A 17,353-nucleotide genomic window follows, 5' to 3' on the forward strand; every position below is an offset into this window, starting at 1 on the left:
CAAGCACACAGTCATGTGTATGGACACAGACACACACAAATATACATACACTCACAAACACACAGCTACTGACAACCACATGTAGACACATACTCAGACACAGACACAATCACACACACATTCAGGCACGTTCACACATACAGTCACACACACACACACACACACACTGATGCTGCAGCCGCTGCGTCCACTTCCGTGTCGACGGAGCTCCCAGGAATAATTTTGCCTTTGGGGTTTCCAGAGAAACTAACGGGACATCAAACGCCAAGACCCCCAGTTTCGGGAAACTTTGTTCTGGGCTGTCCAAGGTGCGGTGGGCATAGGTGCCTCGGGAGGCCGCGAGTGGTCGTGTGGGCCCAGGGCCAGGTCTGCCCGCGCTCCCCGGGGGCCCTTTGACCCCACAGCCTGTCTTTTTTCCCCAGGGCCCACGGCAGCCCCACAGGGCTTGGGCCTTCCAGGGCGCCTGTTTGCATCTCGTGGTCCTCAGGGCAGCCCCGGCGCCCGCCCGACCCCCTTCAAGGGCAGGAAGGAGGTTGGAGGTCCGGGGTCACCCTGGGTTGGGGGGGCCACCCTGCACCTCGTGATTATCCCCTTCCCTTCCCCAGGCCGCATGAGCACATGAGTGCAAACACACGTGCACAGACCATACACATGTGCACCGACACAGGCACGGACACAGGTGCACACACACACACACACCGGCACATGTGCACAGGCACTGACGTGTGGACACGGATGTGTGCCCACAAAGACACACTTGCGCGCTGCCCGGAAAAGCTGCTTTCCCGGCCCGCGAAGTGGACCAGCTCAGGCCCGGTCCCTCAGCCCCTCGGCCTTGGGCTCGGGACCCCTTAGGGACCCCAGCCACTCGGGCCCCTGGGTGCTGGGACAGTGGCGGGGGGGGGGGGGGGGGCTGGCACGTGACCCGTGGCAGCTGAGTCTCTGTCCCCTGGGAGCCGTTGGCAGGGAGGATGAGCCCCTGGTGCCCCCCGTCCCGAGCTGGCACCCGGCACTGGAAAGTCCATTTTCCTAAGCACAGAGCCCGTGGGCGCCCACCCGCCCTTCCTGTTTGTCTCACCTCCGAGGGGCTGTTCTTTCCAGAGAGCCCCGGCCAGCCTTTCCCCTGGCCCTGGGGGGAGAGAGGGGCCTACTTGGCCCCCAGCCCCTGAAGTTTCCTCACCTGGGGGAGGCCGGGGGAAGGGGTCTGCCTCCCCCGCCCGCCCCAGGCTTCCAGGAGGAGGCGGCCTGCCCCAGGGAGGGGAGAGGCCCAGCGGGTGCTGGCCGCAGCCTGCCCAGCATCCCTGGCCCAGCTCCCCGCTGCCGTCAGCCGGGCTGGCCGCGCTGCAAAGGGCAGCTGTGGCCTCGGGGCAGAGCTGGCCTGGTTTGCGTGCCAGCCTCAGCCCTGTCCGCCCCGTCCTGCGGCGCCCCTCTGGGAAGCAGGGGGCAGCAAAGCCAGTGTGGGCACGGGGGGGGGGGGGGGACGCAGCCGCCCCTCCGGGCACGGTGCTGGAGGCAGGGTCCGGCCCTCACGCCACTCGCCTCCTCTGCAGGCCCTGACGCGGGCAGCGTGGCGCTCCCCGACTCCTTCCCGTCGGCGCCCGCGGAGCCGCTGCCTCACTTCCTGCTGGAGCCGCAGGACGCCTACATCGTGAAGAACAAGCCCGTGGAGCTGCTGTGCCGTGCCTTCCCTGCCACCCAGATCTACTTCAAGTGCAACGGAGAGTGGGTCAGCCAGAATGACCACGTCACGCAGGAGGGCCTGGACGAGGCCACCGGTGAGCGCCCGTCCCGCCCCAGCCCGGCGGCTCCCCACCCTGTAGATCAGCACGTGGGCGGTCAGTGGGCTGAGGGGGTCTCTCACCCCCTGCACCTGCTCCCACCGTGTCCTCTCTGGGCGGGGACCCCCGTCTCGTCCCCCGGGCGCTGGAGCTGCCTTTCGCCAGGGGGGGCTATTCCCAAGGGGCCTTGGTGCAGATGACTGGGGGCCGCGGCATGAGACTCGGGGTCCGGGCTGTGGGAGAGGGGCCACGGGAAGGAAGCAGGCCGGGAGGGCAGGTGGAGGAGGCGGGACTGTTCTGGAACTGACCTGGTGCCGTAGGGCCACCCTCTCCTGGCCCTGAGGCCACCCAGGCCCTGGTGTCCAGCCCACGGCCCACAGCCTTGCCTGGCCCTGCCCGCCGCGGCCCCCAGCCCCTTCCCCAGACCCTGCGCCCTCCCCGCGCCTGCTTCTTCCTTTTCACTCCCACCCACCCCACCCCCATTGCTCCTCTCCCCAACCTCCTCCTCCTCCTCTTCCTCCTCCTCCTCCTCCTCCTCCTCCTCCTCCTCCCTCCTGCCTCCTGCCTCCTGTGGAAAGCTCACACTTCTCAGAACCAGATCCAGCACCTCCACCCCCATCTTCTAATGCCACTGAACTCTGTAGTTAGATATCGGTAAGTGTGGTGTTAGGGGTATTTTGCCAACATTTCAAAAGAATTTTGAGGGCTCGAGTGATAGCACAGCAGGTAGGGCGTTTGCCTTGCACGCGGCCGACCCGGGTTCAAATCCCAGCAACCCATATGGTCCCCTGAGCACTGCCGGGAGTAATTTCTGAGTGCAGAGCCAAGAGGACCCCCTGAGCATTATCGGGTGTGACCCAAAAAGCAAAAAAATATACAAAAAAGGACTGGAGCGATAGCACAGCGGGTAGGGCGTTTGCCTTGCACGTGGCCAACCCACATTCAATCCCCAGCATCCCGTAGGGTCCCCCGAGCACCGCCAGGAGTAATTTCTGAGTGCAGAGCCAGGAGTAACCCCTGTGCATTGCCGGGTGTGACCAAAAAAGCAAAACACAAATAAATAAATAAAAATAAAGAATTTTGAGGGGCCAGAGAGATAGCACAGTGGGGAGGACTCTTGCTTTGCACACAGCCGACCAGGGTTTGATCCCTGGCCTCCTGTATGGTCCCGAGTCTGTCTGGAGTGATCCCCAAGCAGAGCCCGGGGGATGCTCTGAGCCCTGAAGGCTGTGGACCCAAAAATAAATAAAAGGAATTTTGAGGCATCGGCTAGTCAAGGGTTAAGATGTCTGCTTGGGACTCAGCAGACCTCAGTTCTATCCCAAGCACCAGCGGGGGTGGTCCTGAGCACAGAGCCAGGAGTCAGCCCTGAACAGAGCCAAGCCTGACCCTAAAGTCCAATAAATTAATAGTATTTTGAGAGACAAATTTAGAATCCCATTCTTCCCCTTCACCTGAAGGGATTCTGGGGAAGGGACACAAAACACTCTTAGTGCCACAGAGTCCCCCACTCTCTGGCCTTGTGACCCTGGGGAAGTCGTCCACCCTCTCTGAGCCCGGTTCCTCTTTCTGTAAGTCTGGGATGTTGATAGAAGGTTCTGGGACCAGGTGAGGGGCCGGGGCGGGCCTCAGGGAAACCTTTCTGGCTTCCTTGGTCCTGACCTCTTTCTGTAGAAGGTGGAGTGCCCCCTCCTCTCCCCACCCCCACCCCTCCCCTCCCCTGTCCCATCCCCCCACCCCTCCTCTCCCCTCTCAGATCCTGGGGGCCCTTGTCGAGGGCTGGCAGGCAGAAGAGTGAAGGATCTCCCCTTGGGGTGATAAAGTTGGCCGGCCAGGGCTGTGGCCAGGGCTGGCAGGGAGCCCTTTTCTGTCCAGGCCTGGGCCAGCAGCGGCGAGAGGGCTGAGCCCGCCTCGTCCCCCACAGTTGGCAGATGTTAAGCCCCTAATGCCCAACAGATATGCAGGCACAGAGAACTAACCCAAGGCCCGTTCACACGGCTGGCTGCTTCCTCCAGGAATGAGTGGACAGTGACCAGGAGTTCACTGGAACACAGAGGGGCCCAGGGAGAGTATGAGCAGGAAGTGGATGTGCAAAGGGCCTGTGGGCAGCGGCGGGGCGCAGTCCCCAGTGAGGCTGCAGGGACTGGGGCCGTGTGGCTGGCCCAGTCCTCAGACGGGATGGTCTTTTGTGCACTTGACTTTGTTTTGGGCTTCTTTGGGCCACACCAGCCAATGCTCAGGGGTCACTCCTGGGGGTGCGTGAGACCCTATGGGGTGCTGGGGTTTGAACCCAGGCTGGCCGCGTGTGAGGCGAGCGCCCTTACCACTGGGCTCTCTCTGACCCCGTTGGCACACTCAGAAGGCACCCACCGACTGATGGGTGTCCAGGTGTCCTCACGGTGTCGACCAGGCAGAAGCACAGAGCCCACTGTGCGGCCTGGTCAGACCCGCCCGATTCTCTCCCCAGGCCTGCGGGTTCGAGAGGTGCAGATCGAGGTGTCCCGGCAGCAGGTGGAGGAGCTGTTCGGACTGGAGGATTACTGGTGCCAGTGCGTGGCCTGGAGCTCGGCGGGCACCACCAAGAGTCGCAGGGCCTACGTCCGCATCGCATGTACGCCTGACCCCCCTCCCCGCCCCCGCCCCAGCCCGAATCGCGTCTCTGGCCGGAACCACCCGCCACCGAGGCGTCTGGTTCACGGGCCCACTCAGGAGAGCACCGTCCAGCTCTGGCCTGGGCCTCCTGAGACCCTTTCCCTGCTTATGCACAAGGGAGCGGAGCCCCCTTTCCCCTGGCGGTGGGCCCCCTGGCGCTGAGGGGCTCAGGGCTGGCGACCCGGCTTCCCACCCTCACCCCCCCCCCAAGCCTGGGGTCCCCACTGCTGGTCCCTTGGTGTGCACTGCCATCTAGTGGCCAGAATGCCGCAGTTCAGACACCCGCTGCTCTGCCGGGCCTGTCCAGCCACGCCTGACCCGGACCCTCTCCCCTCCCCAGACCTGCGCAAGAACTTCGATCAGGAGCCTCTGGGCAAGGAAGTGCCCCTGGACCACGAGGTTCTGCTGCAGTGTCGCCCTCCGGAGGGGGTGCCAGTGGCCGAGGTGAGGCCGTGCAGGGGTGGACTCACCAAGTCTCTGTGGCCCAGCCCCAGACTCCCCCATCTCCCAGGGGGACAGCAAGGCACTGACTGGTCCGCAGAGCTCCAGGGACAGGGCCAGGAGCCCCTGGACTCCGTGGACAGGCCCCAAATTCAGGAAGTGGCCAGACTACATGGACCATTTCCCCCCCGCCCCCCACCACCAGCACCCCGGTTTCCTGGACAGCCACAACCTAACACCCGTTTCCTGGGCACTCCGGGGTCTCTAGCACATGTGTCCGAGTGTTGCCCGGCCCGTAAGCTGACCCCCGACCATGCCCTCATGGCCATGGGTTTCTGGGCAGTGCCCACTGGCCCCTCCGGCCCCTGCTGGCATGCCAGGTGCCACCTGTGTTACTCCTGGCTCTGGCCAGGGTTGGGGGCCCTGCAGAGTGAGATTGGGGGGCGCGGCCCGTGCATCCAGCTCAGGCGCCCCAGGCTCTGGGCGTCCAGCACACGGTTCTGTCACCCCATCCCGTGGGTAGGAGAGCCTGACTCAGGAGGGCCTGGCGAATGAGTGGCCAGTCCAGGGTCTGAGCCCAGAGACTGAGTTCCTGGCCGTCCCCTGGCTGAGGGGGTTAGGGTGGACACTGGGCATGTGTCCACAGTCACAACGGGGACTCTGCGCAGCCAGACGCTGCCCCCGGCCTCCCCACCCAGACCCTCCCATCAGTGGGGCCATGAAGACCCCTAGTGAGGGGCTGGGTGTCTCCACCAGGTGGGCCGTGTCTGTGTTCTGCACGGCATCCAGGGGGCCCTTCCTCCCCCCGTGGACCCCCAGCTAACACCAGACAGACCTGCCCCCTGGGAGACAGGGCTGGCTCCCGACACCCACTCCCCGCTCCCCACAGGTGGAATGGCTCAAGAACGAGGACGTCATCGACCCCACCCTGGACCCCAACTTCCTCCTCACCATCGACCACAACCTCATCATCCGCCAGGCGCGCCTCTCGGACACGGCCAACTACACCTGCGTGGCCAAGAACATCGTGGCCAAGCGCCGCAGCACCACGGCCACGGTGGTCGTCTACGGTGTGTGCTCGGAGAGGGCCTGGCCTGGGGTGGGGGGGTCCCTGGGGCAGCACAGCCCCCGGCCAGCAGGAGCCTGGAGAGGGAGGTCACACAGTAAAGCAAGTGGCCACGCCAGGCCCTCTGTCCACCCCTCGAGGTGGCTGTCCTGGGCGGGGCTGTCTGGAGCGTCGCCTGTTCTCCAAGCCCGGTTCCGTGTGGCCCAAGGCGGCTCGCTCTGGCCTCGGGCTTGTCTGGCGCAGCTGACCGGGGGCTGCACAGTGCCCTGTCCACAGCCTTCTGGGTCCCATAGTGCAGCCCAGGTCCCGCCCAGACACCGGGGGCCAGACCTGCCCCGGTGGGGGGGGGGGGGGGGCGCCACCAACCTGGTGCCCCTGCCCCCGCAGTGAATGGAGGCTGGTCCAGCTGGGCCGAGTGGTCACCCTGCTCCAACCGCTGTGGCCGCGGCTGGCAGAAGCGCACACGCACCTGCACCAACCCCGCACCGCTCAATGGAGGGGCCTTCTGCGAGGGCCAGGCTTTCCAGAAGACCGCCTGCACCACAGTGTGCCCGGGTAAGGCCCGCTGCTGGCTGTGTCGGAATGGGGCTCTGCACACGTGTCGCCCCAGGCTGGGGTGCTGGCCATGCCGGTCATGCCTGGGCAGGCCCCTGGGCCCCCAAGCGCCACCTTCTCCCCACATGCCTTCACCTAACTCCCGCCCGCCCCGTGCAGCCCTGACTGTGCCAGCGGCTGGCATGGGGTCCGGGGCCTGTGTCTGCGCGGCTGGGCCCTGGGTGCTGCCTGGGGAGGAGCCAGGATCAGGTTGGGATCTGGTGTCCGGCTGGCAAACAGACACCGACTGTGTGTTGTGGGGGGCTGCGTGGGTTTGGCAGGATTCCCCGGTGGGCATAGGGGGGTCCGGGGTCTCTCATTCCCTGCCCCCCCGTGGGCATGAGTGTGTGAATGTGCATTCGTGCAGTGCATGGATGGGTGTGTGCATGCGTGTGTGTCCATGAGTGTGTGTGTGCGTGCATGTGCGTGGGTGTGTGTGTGCATATGTGGGTGCATGTATGAGTAGGCATGTGCATGTGTGATGCGTGGGTGTATGCGTGTGAGTGGGTGCGTGCACGTGTGGTGCACGAGTGGGTACGTGTGAGTGGGTGCATCCATGTGCATGCGTGTGCTGTGCATGAGTCGGTGTGTGTGAGTAGGAGCAAACACACGGACGCGTGTTCTGTGCGTGGGTGGGTGCCTGTGTGAGCCCTGCCGGCCGGCCGCGTGCACACGTCCGTCCCTGCATGCGTGCTGCTTGGAGCGTGTGTGCGCTGGGCGAGTGGCAAGGGCATGCCCCGGGGAGGGACTTGCCCCACGAGCCGTGCCGTGCCCTGCAGTGGACGGTGCCTGGACGGAGTGGAGCAAGTGGTCAGCCTGCAGCACAGAGTGTGCCCACTGGCGCAGCCGCGAGTGCATGGCACCGCCGCCCCAGAACGGGGGCCGGGACTGCATCGGGGCCCTGCTCGACTCCAAGAACTGCACCGACGGGCTGTGCGCGCACAGTGAGTGGGGGGACTTGCGGGGGGGGACCCCGCCCAGCCCAGCCCTGCACCCACCGGATCATCTCTGCCCCCCGCCCTGCATCTGTGTCACTGTCTCCCTTTCTTTCCCTTGACAGATAAGAAAAGCCCAAATGAGTCCCCACACCACCGTAAGTCCCCTCTCGTGACCGTCCTCTCTCCCTGGGCCCCTGCTCCCCACAGCTGGCTTCCTCGGGGTGGGGTACAGGGCGGGGGTGGGAGGGAGAGTTGAAGTCGCAGGACCCCCTTATGGGGACCCCCAAGGCTGACCCTGCAGCTGTCATGTGCCCCCACAGTCTCTCGTGGACCCTCGGCTGACAGAAAAGCCCTGGTCACTCCAGACCCCGGTCTTGGGAGGGAGAGGGACCCCACCCCAGACCCCGCCATATGCACCTGCCGGCTCTGCACCCCAGAGTGTCCAGGAAGTTCTCTGGCCAAAGCAAGACCTCTTGCCCCTCCCCTGACCTCCTCCCTGGTCGGGACCGTTGTGGTTTTTTTGTTAGTTTTTCTTTTTCGGGGGAGTGGGGTGTCACACCTGGCGATGCACAGGGGTTCCTCCTGGCTCTGCACTCAGGAATCACTCCTGGTGGTAGTCAGGGGACCACATGGGATGCTGGGAATCGAACCCGAGTCAGCCACATGCAAGGCAAACGCCTTACCCGCTGTGCTATCGCTCCAGCCCCTGGTCAGCACCGTTGGGCAGGACCCTCAGGCAGGACCCCACAGCCCAACCAAGGACCTCAGGGCCTCCCAGCCTGTTCCGCCCGGTGTGAGCCTAGGGGGCTGCAGGTAGCCCAGAACACTGAAGTCACTCTGCAGTCAGCGGCCGATACCTCTTCACGGGGGTGGGTGGGGGGGGCGTCACCACAGCAGGGCTGGGGGGCGGGGGGGAGATGGCAGCTCCCCAGGAGAGTGTCCCCAGTGGTCAGCCAGGCCGTGAGGAGGCACAGCCCAGCTCTGGGCGCCCAGGAACCAAGAGAGCGGGGAGCCGTGGGGATGGAGAGGGGGCGTGGGGTTCCTTCCGTGCTGTGCCCACCCACCTCGAGGGGAGGGGAACTTGCATCGGCCAGGCCCGTGTCAGTGGGCTGCAGCCACGCGGAGCTGGTGACCCTCCCCCAGGATAGCGCATGGAAGGGGCCAGCTCAGAGCCCAGCTGTGTGCAGGGACGTGGCCTGGGACCCCCCGCCCTTCCTACCCCTCTGCGCACCCCCTCCCCGTTGCATCCCATCCCCCGCCCCCCTCTCCACTCCGTTTGCTCTCAGGGCGCGAAGGGCGGGGGCTAGGAATGGCTCCCTGCAAGGGGGTGGGGAACCCGGGATGTTTGGGCTGTTGGGGCTTCCCAGGGGACAGGCTGAGCCAAGAACTCCCCCGAGGGAGCCATCCCAGGCCCCTCTGCCCGCCGCTGCCCACCGGGAGGGAAGTGTCCTCAGAGGCCGTTTCCCCCGGCAGGCACTGAGGGGGGCCAGGGCCAGACCCAGCGCCCCGCCCGCCCCCGGGTCCCCGGGCTCACCCACCTGCTCTCCTGCCCACACAGCCCTGGAGGCCTCGGGGGACGTGGCCCTGTACGCCGGCCTCGTGGTGTCCGTCCTGGTGGCCGTGGCCGTGCTCGTGGTGGTGGCCGTGGTGCTGTACCGCCGGAACTGCCGCGACTTCGACTCGGACATCACCGACTCCTCGGCCGCCCTCACCGGGGGCTTCCACCCGGTCAACTTCAAGACTGCGCGGCCCAGTAAGGACGGGGGAGCCCCGGCGGGTGGGTGAGCGGAGCCTGCGGCTGGCTCTACCCCAGAGGCCACCGCGCGGGCGATGGGACTTCAGGCGGGGTAGGGGGAAGCCAGCCGCGGGGTCCCGGGGTGTCCCGCCGGCAGGGCCGAGGCTGGCGCTGGGCCAGGGAGCCCGGCTGGGCCTGACCGTGCCCTCCCGCCCCCAGACCACCCGCAGCTCCTGCACCCCAGCGTGCCCCCGGACCTCACCGTCGGCGCGGGCATCTACCACGGGCCCGTGTACGCCCTGCAGGACTCGGCCGACAAGATCCCCATGACCAACTCGCCGCTGCTGGACCCGCTGCCCAGCCTGAAGATCAAGGTGTACAACTCGGGCACCACAGGCTCAGTGCCCAGCCTGCCTGATGGCGCCGACCTGCTGGGGGTGCTGCCACCTGGCACCTACCCCGGGGACTTCCCACGGGACCCCCACTTCCTACGTGGTGGCACCACCCTCAGCTCCCAGCAGCTCCCGGGGCTGCACCGCGAGCCGGGGACCAGCGTCAGCGGCACCTTCGGCTGCCTGGGCGGCAGGCTGAGCATCCCCGGGACAGGTGGGCACCCCCCCTCGCCACCCCCCCCCATGCTCGTCACACCTGGGCAAAGTGAGGGCCCCACAGGAGAGAGAAGTTGCTTTCCAAGGGGCCGGAGTGATAGGACAGCGGGGAGATCACCGTCCTTGCAGATGGCCAACCCGGGTTCGATTCCCAGCATCCCATGCAGTCCCCTGAACACATTCCTAAGTGCAGAGCCACGAGGAACCCCTGAGTCTCACCGGGTGTGACCCAAAAAGCCAAAACAAAAGAATTGCTCTCCAAGCCTCTGTTCTACAAAGAACGGAGACTATTGGGGCCTCAGTTTCCCACTCTGCTGGGGTGACGTCCCCGAGGCAGAGGACCAATGTCTCGTGACAGACAGAGTGCAGGGTTGGGCTCAGGGCACCATGCCAGTGGTCGACAGTTTGTCATGCCAGGGCCGGAGCTGCTGTGGGACCCGCAGGCCCCAGAGCCTGTCTCCACCTCCCGTGGAATGGCCAGGGGCCCCGGGAGCCCAGGCAGACCAGCCGTGGCATGGCCTGCTTCTGCTCGGTACATTCCCCCCAGTCCCAGTCACCGCACCCCCATGTCCTGAGCTCGGGAGGTGTCCTCTCCCCCTGCCCGGAGCTGGGGCCGGCCCTGTCCTGAACGCCCATGCTCCCTCCAGCTGGTCGCTGATGGCCTCTCTCCCCCAGGGGTCAGCCTGCTGGTGCCCAATGGAGCCATCCCGCAGGGCAAGTTCTACGAGATGTACCTCATCATCAACAAGGCAGAGAGCACCCTGTGAGTAGCGGGCCCACTCCCGGGGCCCATCCCCCCCTCCCGAGCAGGGCGCCAAGGCCTAAGGGCACCCGCCTCCCAGGAAAATGTTGCTGGAGCTTAATTCTGGCCACAGTCATAGGGTGCAGAATAGCATGACCGGTGACGAGACTGAGAGTGGACCCCAGCTGTCGGGGGGATTCAGAGCCCGGAGAAGGGCCGAGTGTCTCCATGTGAAGGGAACGCATGGTGCGTGCGCTCGTCACATGTCACCCAGAATGCCCCAGGCCAGGGGAGAGCATGCAGTCTGACCTGCAGCCAGAGAACAGGCGTTCACACGAGCACGGTGGGGTGGGCCGGAGAGAGCACGGCGGGGAAGGCCCTTAGTCGCCTTGCACACAGCTGACCCATATGCCCTGAGCACCGCCAGGAGAGTCCCGAGCACTGTCAAGAGCCCTGAGCAGAGCCAGGAGTGATCCCTGAGCACCCCCAGGAGAAAGCTCTGAGCACTGTCAGGAGCCCTGAGCACTGTCAGGAGCCCTGAGCAGAGCCAGGAGTGATCCCTGAGCACCCCCAGGAGAAAGCTCTGAGCACTGTCAGGAGCCCTGAGCACTGTCAGGAGCCCTGAGCAGAGCCAGGAGTGATCCCTGAGCACCCCCAGGGGAAAGCTCTGAGCACTGTCAGGAGCCCTGAGCACTGTCAGGAGCCCTGAGCAGAGCCAGGAATGATCCCTGAGCACCACAGGTGTGGCCCCAAAACAGCAACCGCAACACAGAACAGCCATGAGACATTGCGAGGGTTTCGGGGTGTTTCTTTATTGATCTTTTTGTGTCTTATTTTGCTTCATAAACGTGCCAATTTTTTTAAACTTTTTTTTTGGTGGAGGGGAGCCTGGGGGAACACACCCAGCACTGCTCAGGGATCACTCCTGGCCAGACTCAAGGACCCTGCGGGGTGTCAGTGATGAAACCCAGGTGGGCGCCCCGTACCGCTGGGACAGGTGTGCAGGTGTCTGCAGCCTCCTGGGCAGCGCTGGCACAGGCCCTGGGGGGCACTCGGGCAGTGCCTCTCGGGAACAGTGCCAGAGTGTGGGGTCTCCGGGCATCTGGGCCGTGGCTCGGGGGCCCTCCGGGGAGCACTGCGTATGGGGGGCGGAGGTGGGAGAGCAGCGGGGCCCCGCGGAGGGCTGAGCTCTCCTGCCCCGCCCCCAGCCCCCTTTCCGAGGGGACGCAGACAGTATTGAGCCCGGCGGTGACCTGCGGGCCCACGGGCCTCCTGCTGTGCCGGCCCGTCGTCCTCACCGTGCCCCACTGCGCCGAGGCCAGCACCGGCGACTGGATCTTCCAGCTCAAGACTCAGGCCCACCAGGGCCACTGGGAGGTGAGGGCGGGGGCCCGGGGCGGGGGCCGGGGCGGGGGCCCGGGGGTCCCTCGGGTCTGAGCCGCCTGCCTGCGCCCCGCAGGAGGTGGTGACCCTGGATGAGGAGACCCTGAGCACGCCCTGCTACTGCCAGCTGGAGGCGCGGGCCTGCCACGTCCTGCTGGACCAGCTGGGCACCTACGTGCTCACCGGCGAGTCCTACTCGCGCTCGGCCGTCAAGCGGCTGCAGCTGGCCGTCTTCGCACCTGCGCTCTGCACCTCGCTGGAGTACAGCCTCAGGGTCTACTGCCTGGAGGACACGCCCGTGGCCCTGAAGGTGACGTGAGGCGGCCGCACCCCAGCACAGCCGCCCTCCCTGCACCCCACTCCTCCGTCCTCCCTCCTCCCTGTCCTCCCTCCTCCCCATCCTCCCTCCACCCCACTCCCCCTCCTCCCCATCCTCCCTTCTTCCCACTCACCCTCCTCCCCATCCTCCCTCTACCCCGCTCACCCTCCTCCCTATCCTCCCTTCTTCCCACTTGCCCTCCTCCCCGTCCTCCCTTCACCCCACTCCCCCTCCTCCTGTCCACCCTCCACCCCGCTCCCCCTCCTCCCCATCCTCCTCATCCTCCCTCCACCCCACTCCCCCTCCTCCCCATCCTCCCTTCTTCCCACTCACCCTCCTCCCCGTCCTCCCTCTACCCCGCTCACCCTCCTCCCTGTCCTCCCTTCTTCCCACTTGCCCTCCTCCCCATCCTCCCTTCACCCCACTCCCCCTCCTCCTGTCCACCCTCCACCCCGCTCCCCCTCCTCCCCATCCTCCTCATCCTCCCTCCACCCCACTCCCCCTCCTCCTCATCCTCCCTTCTTCCCACTCACCTTCCTCCCCGTCCTGCACCTTGCTCACCCTCCTCCCCGCCCTCCCTCCACCCTGGCACCCTCCTCCCCTGTCTTCCCTCCACCCCACTCACCCTTCTCCCCCATCCTCCCTCCACCCCGCTCACCCTCCTCTCCGTCCTCCCTTCTTCCCGCTCGCCCTCCTCCCTGTCCTCACTTTTTCCCTGCTCACCCTCCTCCCCCATCCTCCCTCCACTCCTCTCTCCGTCCTCCCTTCTTCCCCGCTCACCCTCCTCCCTCATCCTCCCTCCACCCTGATCACCCTCCTCCCCTCCTTCCTCCCTCTCTCTCTCCCTCTCTCCTTCCCTCCCTTCCTCCCTCCATTCCTCAAGCATCTGTGTCAGACCCTCGCAATAAGGAGTTGAGCCAGGGCCAGAGAGATGGGACAGGGCCTGACCCGGACAGCCCAGGTTCTATCCCCAATATGGTATATTTTCCCCACACCCTGCCAGGCGTGATCCCTGAGCACTGGGTCACGAGTAACCCCTGAGCACTGCTGGAAGAGGGAAGCAGTGGGCGTGGGAATCTCTTAAGGCATCAGGGCTCCGAGCTGACAGGCCAGGATTTCGGACAGAGAAGGGAGAGGGGGCTGGGCTCCGTGGCCAGCCGCCTTGGAGGCTGCGCTGGGGCGTGCAGAGCCCCAGAGTGGCCCGAGGTCCGGCAGGGGCCATGACAGGGCCGGGTGGGGTCCGCCCGAGGAGCAGCACTTCCTGTCCTGCCCGCACCCGCAGCCCCAGGACCCCCGTTCAACCTGGAGGCCCCGGGAGAGCCAGAGCGTGTCCCTGGCCCCTTCCCAGCCAGCCCCTCCTCCTGCCTCCCGCCGCGGCCCTGGCCGCTGGCGTCCATCCCCAGGGCTCAGGTCCCCGTTGACTGTCCTCCCGTGGCCCGTCCGCAGGAGGTGCTGGAGCTGGAGCGGAGCCTGGGCGGCTTCCTGGTGGAGGAGCCCAAGCCGCTGCTGTTCAAAGACACCTACCACAACCTGCGCCTCTCGCTGCACGACCTCCCGCACGCGCACTGGAGGAGCAGGCTGCTGGCCAAGTACCAGGTGAGCCGTGGCGCCGTCCCACGCTCTCCCACGCTCCGAGCCCGTCTGGCCCCCACGCCTCGCCCCACGCTCTCTGGGGCCGGCAGCTGTGTCGCCGAAAGCCTGGGTACAGGCTGTAGGCCTGGAGCCTGCCTGGAGGAGGGGGCATGGCGGGCGTGGGGCTGACTCCGCCCTCTCCCCCCCGACTTCCCCGCAGGAGATCCCCTTCGGCCACGTGTGGAACGGCAGCCAGAAGGCCCTGCACTGCACCTTCACGCTCGAGAGGCACAGCCTGGCCTCCACCGAGCTCTCCTGCAAGATCTGCGTGCGGCAGGTGGAAGGGGAGGGCCAGATCTTCCAGCTGCACACCACGCTGGCCGGGGTGAGCTGGGGACCCGCGTGGCTCCCGGGGTGGGTCCCACAAGCAGCCCACCTGACTCAGTGCCCTGGACGCAGCAGGCGCTGGCCACTGACCAGGTGACACCAGGCAGAGGGGTCCAAACTGTGCCGCCCGGGGCCAGTCCCCTGCCCCCCGTCCACACCTCCTGACTCTGTGCCCCCTTCAGAGCCACGTGGCCAAGCCAGGTCCAGGTGGCCCAGCTGTCCACCACTACCCAACAGGGGGACGTTCACACAGTCCAGGTCTCAGAACCCAGCTCTGCCCCCTTGGGACTCTGCGTGACCACGGCAAGTCTTGTCCACACTAGGCAGTGGTCACCTCTTCCTAATCAGCCAGGACCGTCCACTTGGGAGCTGACCCTAGGGAGGAGGCCCAGAGCCTGCCTGGAGGAAGGGTCGTGAAGGCAACCGAGGCCGGATGCGGAGGGGCCATGCGGGGGAGGCCGCCCACCCTCACAGCCTGGCCTTGCTCCCCCAGACACCAGCCGGCTCCCTGGACGCCCTCTGCTCCGCCCCCAGCGGCGCCACCACCACGCAGCTGGGCCCGTATGCCTTCAAGATCCCCCTGTCCATCCGCCAGAAGATCTGCAACAGCCTGGACGCCCCCAACGCGCGGGGCAACGACTGGCGGCTGTTGGCGCAGAAGCTCTCCATGGACCGGTGAGTGCCGACTCCGGCTGCCCGTCTAGCGTGTCCGGGCCTGGGGGTCGGATGGAGCCAGCCAGCAGCCCCGGGCCCAGAGATCCCGCAGGGGCTGAGAGAGGAGGGGTCTGCCTCAGCTCAGAGGCCGTGGCATCCACCACCCTCGAGGCTGCACTGAGTGGGGCTGCAGCTGGGCGGGGCTGGAGGTGCATAGGGCGGGAGCAGACGGCAGAAACCCGGGGAAGGGGAGGGAATGACGAGCTTGGTCCCTGGGGACCCGCGTCTGTCAAAGATGACCGCAGTCAGGGGCCAGAGCCGTAGCCACTGCCTTGTACGGCCGACCCCAGTTCGATCCCTGGCATCCCCACCCCCAAGCACCGCCAGGAGTAATTCCCGAGTGCAAAGACCAGGAGTGACCCCTGAGTATTCCTGGGTGGGGCCCCAAAACAACAACAGCGGTGCGTGATGATGAGCAGGACCGGTCCCATTTTAGAGAGGAGGAGACTGAGGCTCAGAGAGGTGTGGTCACTTGCTCAGAGCCACACAGCCGGGCAGGCAGAGGAGCAGAGATTCTGGGACCCCAGGGGCCAGCCCCCCGGGCTTCTGACCCACCTTGCTCCGTCTCCCCCAAAGGTTCTGGGCCTCGGGGGAGCCCCTTACCCTTCCCATCCCCCCCTCCAGGTATCTGAACTACTTCGCCACCAAAGCGAGCCCCACGGGCGTGATCCTGGACCTGTGGGAGGCCCAGCAGCAGGACGACGGGGACCTCAACAGCCTGGCCAGTGCCTTGGAGGAGATGGGCAAGAGTGAGATGCTGGTGGCCATGACCACCGACGGGGACTGCTGAGGCCGCAGGGGCGGGCCCGGGGCCAGGGCAGCCTCCTGGGGGCTGCGCTGGGCCACTGCTGCCCCCGGCCACAGCCAGAGCCGCCTCTCCCGCCCGGCCCTTCTCCTCCTCCTCCTCCTCCTCCTCCTCCTCCTCCTCCTCCTCCTCCTCCCCAGACCACGACCAGCCTTAGGAATCACGTGCTTTGTTCTCGCGAGGACTGCTCCTTCTAGCCTGCGTCTCTCCCCCCGACTTCTCCCTCAGGGCCCGGCAGCTGGACCTGGGGGGTGGGGGCAAAGCCAGCAGGGAGGCCCCCGCCCGCCCACCCAGCCCCACGCACGCGTGCCAGGGCTGCGTTTCCTTCTTCGTCTGCTTCCTGGGTCTCTGATCCCGCGGCACCGCCTCCTTCCAAGGCCGTTTTCCTCTCGGAAGAGTCAAGGACAATTCCGACCAGCGGCTTTCTCCCGTCCAGAGGGAAAAGGAAGAAGGAGGGAAGGGAGGAAGGGAGCGAGTTTCAGGTGGCCAGCAAGGCTCAAGGAAGAAAAACACCAAAACCACCAGGGAAAAGAAAACCCCCAGTTTCTTAGGAAACGCAAATGATTTATTATCCAGATACCTGGATAAGTCCTTTTTAAGAAAAAAGAAAAAAAAAGAAAGAAAATGGAAAAAAAAAATAACACCACAAAAAATAATGTTTTTGTTGCGTGTGGATGTGCTCTTGGCTCTCGCAGGAGCAAGTGTGTGTGCACCTGTGTGAGTCTGTGCGCATGTCTGTTGCATGTGTGCGTACGTGTGTGGGTGTGTGTGTGTGTGTGTGTGTGTGTGTGTGTGGTGGGCAGGAGCCTGCCTGGGGTCACTGGGCTCGCCCGTGAGGCCCTCTGCTCCTGGCCGTCTCCAGTGTGGGGTCAGCCGGGGTTTCCACTCTGCCTCCAAGTCTCCCTCTAACACGGGGAGCCAGTGCTGGGTCCCCTGGTCCCAGGCGCCCAAGGGCTGGAGCAGAGGGGTGGGGGTCCTGTGCCCTAGAGGCAGCCATCTCAGGCCGCAGAGTGACCAGCCTGGGGTGGCCAGGCCAGCTGCAAGCCCGGAGAACGGTTCCAGGGTCATGTGCTGGCGCCTCTGGGCTAGGGGGTGGCCTGGAAGTAGGGTCTTAGCCAAGAAAAAGCTAGGAGGTCAGAGGGGGCTGTGGGCGTCCATTTATTCACCTGTAGCCAGACAGCCCCCTCCCCACCCACGGCCTGTGGCTCAGGACCCCCCTGCCTTGGCCGCAGCTTCTCCCTCATAAAGGAGCAGGTGGGGAAAGGGCGTGCCCCAGCCTTGGACCCCAGGACACCCCCTTTTGCCCTCTGCAGTCTCGGGGACCCTCAAGGAGGAAGCATTCGCTGAACACAGGGACCAAGCCCGCAGCCTGTCCCTTTTTGATGGGGGTGAGAGCCGGGGGTAGGGACTCCCTGGCACCCACCCCAGAAACAGACACCAGGACCTTACACCCCCAAGCCCTGTCTGGATGCTACCCTGGGCCAGAGGCGTCCGTCTGTGGGGCCCCGGTCACCCCAAACCGCAGCTGTGTGGAACCCGTCCAAGCATGGGCAGCCTGGACTGCCCGCCCAGTGCTCAGGCCCTGTCTTTGCCCTGAAGCTGCTGTGTGACCGCAGGCA

The 17,353-nt window shown here is 65.7% G+C and overlaps 1 protein-coding gene across 1 annotated transcript in view; it reads left to right on the top strand.

The window, feature by feature from the left end:
• UNC5B (unc-5 netrin receptor B) overlaps nucleotides 1-15,775 on the top strand; it is a 63,208-nt gene extending 47,433 nt beyond the window's left edge. The window contains exons 2-17 of the mRNA XM_056113414.1: nucleotides 1,551-1,775; nucleotides 4,246-4,389; nucleotides 4,771-4,874; nucleotides 5,761-5,941; nucleotides 6,325-6,492; nucleotides 7,311-7,475; nucleotides 7,592-7,624; nucleotides 9,028-9,222; nucleotides 9,424-9,810; nucleotides 10,488-10,575; nucleotides 11,763-11,931; nucleotides 12,014-12,247; nucleotides 13,703-13,852; nucleotides 14,049-14,213; nucleotides 14,709-14,890; nucleotides 15,554-15,775. Coding sequence (XP_055969389.1) covers nucleotides 1,551-1,775; nucleotides 4,246-4,389; nucleotides 4,771-4,874; nucleotides 5,761-5,941; nucleotides 6,325-6,492; nucleotides 7,311-7,475; nucleotides 7,592-7,624; nucleotides 9,028-9,222; nucleotides 9,424-9,810; nucleotides 10,488-10,575; nucleotides 11,763-11,931; nucleotides 12,014-12,247; nucleotides 13,703-13,852; nucleotides 14,049-14,213; nucleotides 14,709-14,890; nucleotides 15,554-15,719 — 2,756 coding nt within the window. The 3' untranslated portion in view covers nucleotides 15,720-15,775. The remainder of the gene's footprint in view (nucleotides 1-1,550; nucleotides 1,776-4,245; nucleotides 4,390-4,770; nucleotides 4,875-5,760; nucleotides 5,942-6,324; nucleotides 6,493-7,310; nucleotides 7,476-7,591; nucleotides 7,625-9,027; nucleotides 9,223-9,423; nucleotides 9,811-10,487; nucleotides 10,576-11,762; nucleotides 11,932-12,013; nucleotides 12,248-13,702; nucleotides 13,853-14,048; nucleotides 14,214-14,708; nucleotides 14,891-15,553) is intronic.
• The last annotated feature ends 1,578 nt before the right edge of the window (nucleotides 15,776-17,353 follow it).

This window comes from Sorex fumeus, unplaced genomic scaffold, assembly GCF_029834395.1.
Source record: "Sorex fumeus unplaced genomic scaffold, SorFum_2.1 ptg000020l, whole genome shotgun sequence".
Taxonomy (NCBI): Eukaryota; Metazoa; Chordata; class Mammalia; order Eulipotyphla; family Soricidae; genus Sorex; species Sorex fumeus.